The sequence below is a fragment of the Triticum urartu genome, chromosome 5 (genome assembly GCF_003073215.2).
Source record: "Triticum urartu cultivar G1812 chromosome 5, Tu2.1, whole genome shotgun sequence".
Classification (NCBI taxonomy): domain Eukaryota; kingdom Viridiplantae; phylum Streptophyta; class Magnoliopsida; order Poales; family Poaceae; genus Triticum; species Triticum urartu.
Genome location: NC_053026.1, coordinates 18419451 through 18428100, shown reverse-complemented (window position 1 = coordinate 18428100; position 8650 = coordinate 18419451). Strand labels below are relative to the sequence as shown.

General features: G+C 40.1%; 1 protein-coding gene across 4 annotated transcripts; it reads left to right on the top strand.

Moving 5' to 3' along the window:
* The first annotated feature begins 343 nt into the window (after positions 1-343).
* On the top strand, positions 344-4555 carry LOC125507079 (PI-PLC X domain-containing protein At5g67130-like). Of its 4 annotated transcripts, XM_048671771.1 has the most exons (11): positions 345-625; positions 709-805; positions 923-1886; positions 1985-2107; positions 2621-2758; positions 2852-2950; positions 3043-3346; positions 3444-3667; positions 3855-3941; positions 4050-4126; positions 4244-4555. In XM_048671771.1, the coding sequence occupies exons 3-10, from the start codon at positions 1821-1823 to the stop codon at positions 4077-4079; spliced, it is 1071 nt and encodes a 356-aa protein (XP_048527728.1). In that variant the 5' UTR covers positions 345-625; positions 709-805; positions 923-1820; the 3' UTR covers positions 4080-4126; positions 4244-4555. The 4 variants fall into 4 exon arrangements, with proteins under 4 accessions (XP_048527729.1, XP_048527728.1, XP_048527726.1 ...); XM_048671772.1 differs by lacking the exon at positions 709-805 and having other exon boundaries at positions 344-665; positions 1814-1886; XM_048671769.1 differs by having other exon boundaries at positions 709-1886.
* Positions 4556-8650: the final 4095 nt, after the last annotated feature.

Below are 8650 nucleotides of genomic sequence, written 5' to 3'. Positions count from 1 at the left end.
TTTAGAGACAAAACGTTTTGAATATATAGAAAGAAAAAGAAAAACTCTCAGATTGCGCCAAGTGGCGTAACCTGAAGAGGTGAGAGTGAACTTTACAAGAAGTGCTCCTTAATACTCCCTCCATAATTACTTATCGCAGGTATAGATGTATCTATATGTATTTTAGTTTTAGATACATTCATTTCTGCGATAAGTAATTTGAAACGGAGGGAGTATTTCTGGTTTCTTCTATCTTCAACCTACGAGCCTGTGGTAATACTGGTCGGGGAGAGGCAGCCCAACATAACTGTTGTGGATCCTCTTCTCAAAAGAAAAAAAAACTGTTGTGGGTTTCCAAGGAGACGGCCCCGAAGTGCCCGGGGCAAGCAACACAGAGGAGCCCAAAGCCAGCCCAAACGCAAGGAGCTGGACGCCGGCGGCCGCGAGCTCTGCTTTCTTCCCCGCCGCCGACTGCCACAGCACGAGAGCAAAGGAGGCTTCTTCGAATCTCCTGCGGCCACACTGGCTGCTGCCCGAACGCAGTCCGCCGCGCTCTTCCTCTCTGACTGGCCGTGTGGGGAACGGCGCCCGTCGCCGGCGACGGCGCCATGTACAGCCATGGTGCCGCTGCTGCATGAATGACACTGTGAGCTCTTGAGAAACTGGAGCTTGCATCTCTGCCACAGGTGTGCTTGAGTTCGATTGATTTGTTCCCTTCTTTTCTGTTAGATTTCGAGTTCATTATTCGATTCGGTGGAACTGTATCTTCATTCCAGATAGGGGAATAATGTAACTGCAACTGTTCCAGACGCAAGTTGTTTAGCAGGTGAAAATTTTAGCTTGTGATCACATCTGTGGTAGTAAATTTTACAGAGTGGTGAAATTGCACTTGTATTCAACTTCAACGGTAAATTATTTACAGCTTACTGTAAGTTGTTTGCAGGTGAAAATTTTAGCTAGTGGTCACATCTGTGGCCGTCGTTTTCACAACTTTAGCTAGTGATCATCTCTCACTGGTGACAAAATCGTGGTTGGCCATCGTTATCGTGAGTTAAGGTGGTAGGTAGTACACATTCCAGGCCACCAAAAAGTATATATATATGCCATGGATATTCCAAATTTGACATGTTAGTATGTTGTTGGCTGCTACACAATTCATTAATGTCTGTCTATGAGCGTCGACCCGTTAATTAGCCTGACGGCGGCTCCCATGTCCCGACCGCATCATCACATCATAGTACAAACAACAACCTGACGGCCACCCAAGAAACAAACCAACCACCTTGGAAGTAACACCCACCCTGGTGCTCGCTTCTTCAAACTTGAACAAATCGCCCGGCCTCCGAGCAAGAACACTAGAACAACACGGTCGGTTTCCTTGGCACAACAGGCCAGCAACCCACGCACATTTCTTTTCCGTTTCCAGGTCCTCTCTTATCATTTAAAATTCTCACCCAAACGAGAAATAACATACTGCTAAACAATGGCATGCCGTCTCTTAATCACTTGCTTTCTTTTTTTGGCTAGGAGTAATAAGTTGCTTTCTTTGGAATGCCATTGTTTAGAAGTAGTTCAATACTGCAATCTTATCCTATTCGATTTGCCAAACGTGCACGGCCTTCTTCGTACTAAATACAGGATATATTGCTGCTGCGAGGAATAGGCAAGGTCAAGGAGATCTAGTATATATATGCAGTATGACAATGCTAACAACCGCCCCTCACCTCTTCCCCCAACAACTCCAGCTCTATATCTCTATCTCTCTAGCCAATAATTGATTGTTCGGTTGGTTGGTGCTATCCTTTTCTGTTCCTCTTCTCCGCTTTCTCTATAGCTTTCAGATGGGGGCAGCAGCAGCAGCACTGGTTCTAGTCATGGCTGGCCTCTTGGGTGCTGCAACTGCCAATGTAAGATTCCAGCAAGAACTGTGATGAAATTAATCTACCCCTCATCAGGTCACCATGATTTCTGCTAAAATTGAGCTTTGGGGTCGATTTGAATTCAGATAGGCGACAAGTGCTCGACGAGTGCGGACTGTGGCGCGGGGCAGTGGTGCTTCGACTGCGAGCCGGAGCTCGCCGGCTCCCACTGCGTCCGCTCCGCCGCCACCAACCCCTTCCAACTTGTTGTAAGAGCTTGCTTAATTCTTCCAGTTGTTTGTCTCTTCTTCTTTTTCTTTCCTGTGTCAGAGAAGGAACAAGAACAAATTTTGAGTTCCTGTATTCCTCTTTCCACAAATTCTTGGTTGGCCAGATCTGTTTCTGTAACAAACAGAATGCGGTTAATGAGATGAGTAGATTGTAGTTCGTCCGACAGCAAAGATTCTCTTGTTCAGTCTGTGCTGACAAAACGAGGGATTTTATTAGGATACTTCCATAATTATGTTTATTATATGTAACCCTGGCAGCTGTATATTGGCATCACATTCTCAACATGCATAGAGATCTCAGTAAGATATGACAGGGCTTTATGGCCTAATTTTCTCCCAAAATCCAGTAACTTTAATACTTCCCAAAATACCCAGTTAGGATTATTGGACTTGTTTAGACTCAGTACCCAAGAAAATCATGATGAAAATAGCTTCTCTTCATAGTCCTAATGATTCATCCTCAATTTGCTTTGCTTCTGGTTTGTTCTTCAGAATAACTCGTTGCCATTCAACAAGTATGCCTATCTCACGACGCACAATTCATTCGCGATTGTTGGGGAACCGTCGCACACCGGAATTCCACGCATCACCTTCGACAACCAGGAGGATACAGTCACTGATCAGTTGAATGTAGCTTCTGCGTCATCTGATAAGATTCTTCTGTTGTTCTACATGTCCTACCTTACGAGCATTAATTCTCTTCACAATTGCAATGTTCTACAGAATGGTGTCCGCGCGCTAATGCTCGACACATATGACTTCAAAGGAGATGTATGGTTGTGCCATTCCAGTGGAGGCAAATGCAACGATTTTACTGCATTTGTGAGTACATACTACTGAATATGATTTCCTCCCTCATCTCTATATAGAGTTTCAGAATAGTGTCTGTAAATAATATTATTACTTGATTGTAGGAACCAGCACTGGACACATTCAAGGAAATTGAGGCATTTCTTTCTGCCAACCCATCTGAAATCGTTACGTTGATCCTGGAAGACTATGTTAACGCGCCAAATGGCCTGACGAACGTGTTCAATGCCTCTGGCCTGCAAAAGTACTGGTTTCCGGTGTCGAAAATGCCGCAGAATGGTCAGGACTGGCCTCTTGTTAGCGATATGGTCACAAGCAACCAGCGTCTCCTTGTGTTCACCTCTGCCAGATCGAAGCAAGACACAGAAGGAATCGCGTACCAGTGGAATTTCATGGTTGAGAACAATTGTGAGACACTACTTCCTCCATATGAAACATTCTGCTGCAGTTCTTAATTATCTTAACTATTGTTGCTCTGAAATTGATTGATTTCACTGTGTTGAAGATGGCGACGATGGAATGGATGCCGGCAAGTGCTCGAACCGGGCGGAGTCTGCACCGCTCAACGACAAGACCAAGTCACTGGTCCTCATGAACTACTTCCCGTCTGTCCCAGTGAAGCTGACTGCATGTTTGCAGCACAACAAGGGCCTCACTGACATGGCTAGTACATGCTACAGCGCAGCCGGAAATCGATGGGCTAATTTCATCGCAGTCGACTACTACAAGGTATATAGTTATATGTATATACATAAACTTTAGGGTCAAATACTTGTGTGTTCCACGAGATGACAACTGCAGATATTAATCTCAAAAAAATAACATGAAGACTTCTAAAACAGTAAAACCTATGAACTATGTTGTTACACAAATTTAGTGATGTTTGCGCATATTTTGTGAAATGAACTAAATTCAGAGAAGTGAGGGAGGGGGCGTGTTCCTGGCCACCGATCTGCTCAACGGCATGCTCCTGTGCGGATGCCAGGACGTCAAGGCTTGCCAGGTGAGTGTGGATATAATTTCTTCTGCCTTTGTTGTACATATATGCCTCTTGATATCTTTGTTATGTGAATCATGACATGACCTTTTTTTGTGGTGTTGCCTTTTGTAGCGAGGATCTAGTGTAGTATGCTCTGCCTGAATCCGGGAAAACTAGGACATGTAGCAACTGCACATACATAGAACAAGGTATGTATGGCACCAGGATAGGACTTCTACTTTCTCTAGTTTTTGCTGGAACTTCTCGGGTGGTTTTCGGATCCTTATTCTTTTTGACCGACGTTAAACTTTCTGAAATTGATGCAGGGAAGAACTGGAGATGCATGGTATGATGATTTAGTGTCAAGATGAGACAAGACATACTCTCTTTTTATTTTGGCTTGAAAGACATACTTAGGATCCAGATTTCCCAAAACCGAAAGTTGAAAATGACGGGTTTCGGCAATGGAAAAAAGGTGAAGATGTTGGATAGTGCATTACAACAGTGAGCATGATTCATCAATATGCTGTACTCTCGGAGACATTGTAGTTCTGCCTGGTGGAATGTTTGGCATACATTGATTACACATCAAGAGTTATTGCTATAAATGAATTATTAATGGTTTATTGTTATGGCTATTTTGAATATTTTTTGTCATACATTTACTGTGTTTTGCAAATTTGCTCACATTATTGGCTAATGCATGTGCATTGCATTGGGAGGGACGGCAAAATGGCAGAGAAACAGGAGCTCGGTTTGCTCCACGGTGGAAAGTCAGTTGTAAAAGTAAGCATAGAAGTGTGGACATAGGTCAAAGTAATACTCCCTCCGTTCCAAACTATAAGATGTTTTGGATATTTCAATATGGACTGCATATGTAGACTAAGACATACTAAAACATGTCTATATACATCTAATTCATAGAAAAGTTAGAACATCATATATTTCAGAACGGAGGGAGTATCATCGAAGCAATTTGTAAGAGAAGAAAATATCAAACAACCTGTCTCTTCAGATATTAATTCTGTGCAGTTGAAACATATGTAGGTGCATTGACTATGTTGTCGGTTAACTGCAGAACTTTTCAAAAACAAAAAGGCAGTAGGATGATTAGTTGATCAAATTAAGTCTTGATGCTCACTCACAGCAAAAATATATGTGAAATAGTCCTGTGAAAGGAAAGCAAATGAATCGGATACATGTAGGTATCTTGATTAGATGAGACACGGCGAAGATCCCCTTCCTTGTTTGCTTGATATATGTGCTATCTTTTGTGCTCACACTGAAACGACAGATTAGTTAAAACTATGACCCAAAGCAAAGTTTACCTTCATTTTTTTTCTTTCATTTTCTTCTGTCTTTTCTTCGGCTTTCTTCCCCTTTTTTTGTTTCTTTTTCCTACTCGATTTGCTTTGTTTCTTTTCTTTTCTTTTTTTAATGCATGTCTACATTTGTATACGTATATACACTGGGACATTTTTTTATATATGATTAATAAATTTCAAATACAAGATAACCATTTTTTTCAAATAGATGATTATATGTCTATTTTTATCATACACATTGTGCATTTTCCGTATACACCTAACACATTTTTATAAACATTTAACATTCTAAATACATGATTAATATATTTGAAATAAATGTTTGTGTTAATATATTTTATATTGGACAAACATTTTTTTAATGTCACAAACATTTTTGGTGAAATGCATGAACATTTTAAAAAACAAAACTGAATGGTAAGAAACGTTTCTTTTCAATTACACGGATAGTTTCTTTTGGAACATTCTCTAAAATTTCATGTACATTTGCCTGAAGGGCGTGAACATTTTTTGAATCTCACATACATTTTTTTAGTTGTACAATTTTTCGAAAAGTTGCATGAACATATTTTTAGCATTGCATAAAAATATTAAACATGGCATAACCATATTAAATATTAATATAAATGTTAAAAGTGTATAAAAAATGTTGACCATGTATACAAAAAATGATAAAAGCGTAATAGAAAAATGTATTATATATAATATGTATAAGAAAATGAAAATCCAAGGGGAAACGAAAGGAAATCAGATGAGAAATGAGAAAGAAAGAAACAATATCGAAGAAAAATACAGAGAAAGGAAAGAAAAGAGAAAAGTTACTAAAACTCGAGCAAGAAACAAGGAAAACCGAAGAAAACAATGAATAGGAAAGAAAAGAAAAAACTCAGTAAAAACAGAGAAAGAGAAGAAGAAAACCCGGTGAAACAAGAAAAAGATTTTTTTAAAAAGAAACAGAAAGCATGTGGAAATCCGAGCCTTCTCCTTTAGTTGTTCCAGTCCTAGTAGTATAACATGGACTTGTCGACTATTTAGTCACTAGCAGCAGTACGCTATAAGCACCCCTAAAAAAAAAAGCAGTACACTATAAGCAGGAGGCCATATGATCGAATCTCATTCCAGCCCTTTTCTCTCTACTCTATTCTTTTAAGTGCGCTCATGGGCCGGCCCGTCACTGTAGACGCAAAGAAGCTTTTGTCTCGCTATAAGCGAGACATAGCTCTCGCGTATACAAATGCGGCCGGAGCTCGGGACCTCCTAATCCCGGACCCCGTGCGATGGAAAACGAGGTAACGCACACCCCATCGCTCGGAACTTGGGCAGCCTAGGTGCAGGGCAGGGCTATCCTTTTTTTCATATATTTTTTTGTTTTTTACTACTTGAAAAAAGTTTGAGATTCCGAAACAAATCTTTTGAATTTCTAAAACTGTTCACAAATGCAAAACAACTAATGATCTAATGAAGAAATGAGCTTTTTTGAATTTAATGTACAATTTTGTATTTTCATGCACCAAATTTGAATTTTTATGATCATTTTTTAAAATTGATGGATACATTTTGAATTGAATAAAAAAACTTTCGTTTTATGAAAAGTTTCCAAAATGGACGAACATGTTTTTTGTGTTTGATGAATATTTTTTGAACATGACAAACACGTGGCATCCCAAGTTCTTTTTTTCAACTTTGAAAAATATTCATGAATCCTAAACTCTATAAACGTTCCATAATTCAAAACATGTTTACAAATTTGAAACAATGTTCCTGAGTTTTAAAAAATATTAATTATTTCAGAAAATAATCACGAATTGAAAGCAAAGCTCATGAATGTGGGAAATGATCCTGGATTAAAAAAAATCTTCATGTATTTCAAAAATTGTTCTTGAATTTGAAAAAATGTTCCTTGATTTTTTAAAATAAATATTTTAAAATTTGTTCCGTATTTCAAAAATATTCACAAGACGGGAAGGGCGGGGGGCATTGGCCCCCAGGCTTGGATCAAGTTGTGAAGGATTTCTATGGGCGAGATTAGATTTGATTCTTTTAACAACCAACGACGCTCGTACGACAGTTAGTTCATACCCATTCGCAAAAATTCATGGCTCCACCCCTGATCGCGGCCATGGCCAACTAGCCCGACCATTGGATGATGCGCTCGAACAACTAGTAACAAGACCTGCCGGACGGGAGAGGAAAGAGATATTCCCCGCCATTGTCAGCTCGACTGGCGCCATACACATGGATCGGGCTCGGGTTCTCTTCTTGACAATTATCCACTCACAGGAAACACGAGACAAACATCGATGGTCGTGTTTTTTTCGGTGGTAAAAAGAGTATTATTCATGATCATAGAGTTACAGAGGCAAGAATACATTAGGACACAGGACCCTCCATGTAGCCAGACAACGGTGACACATTCACCAAGACCCGATCGTGCCAGCCACCGCTGGCGAGCTATGCGCACATGGTCCTCCTAAATTAATTATCTCAGACAGAGACAAAATTATCACAAGCAAACCGTGGAGAGACGTATTTCTGCTCTGAAAAGTGAGTTAAGGTATAGTACAGAAACCATCCTCAAACTGATGTCTAAACTAAGAGGGTAAATCAGTGTGTGGAAACTTATCTAAGATGCATGGCAACTGATGAGCCTAAGAAATGGTGTTCATGGCTATCTCTAGCTGAGTACTGGTACGATACTAGTTATGACACTGCTACAAAAACGTCTCCTTTCCAGGTACATTATGGTTTTCCTCCCCCATTGATCTCCGAACTGGCAATTCCTAGACGTGAAGAAGAGGCTCATAATTTCTTGTCTGCCAAACAACAAATATTGAAATAACTGAAAGAAAATTTGCTGCAAGCCCAGAATAGAATGAAACGTTATGCATATACTAAAAGAGCCGAGAGAGTCTTTGAAGTGGAAGGTATTGTTGGAAATATGCCCTAGAGGCAATAATAAAAGGATTATTATTATATTTCCTTGTTCATGATAATTGTCTTTTATTCATGCTATAATTGTGTTATCCGGAAATCGTAATACATGTGTGAATAAATAGACACCAACATGTCCCTAGTAAGCCTCTAGTTGACTAGCTCGTTGATCAACAGATAGTCATGGTTTCCTGACTATGGACATTGGATGTCGCTGATAACGAGATCACATCATTAGGAGAATGATGTGATGGACAAGACCCAATCCTAAACATAGCACAAGATCGTATAGTTCGTTTGCTATAGTTTTCCAATGTCAAGTATCCTTTCCTTAGACCATGAGATCGTGTAACTTCCGGATACCGTAGGAGTGCTTTGGATGTACCAAACGTCACAACATAACTGGGTGACCATAAAGGTATAATACGGGTATCTCCGAAAGTGTCTGTTGGGTTGACACGGATCAAGACTGGGATT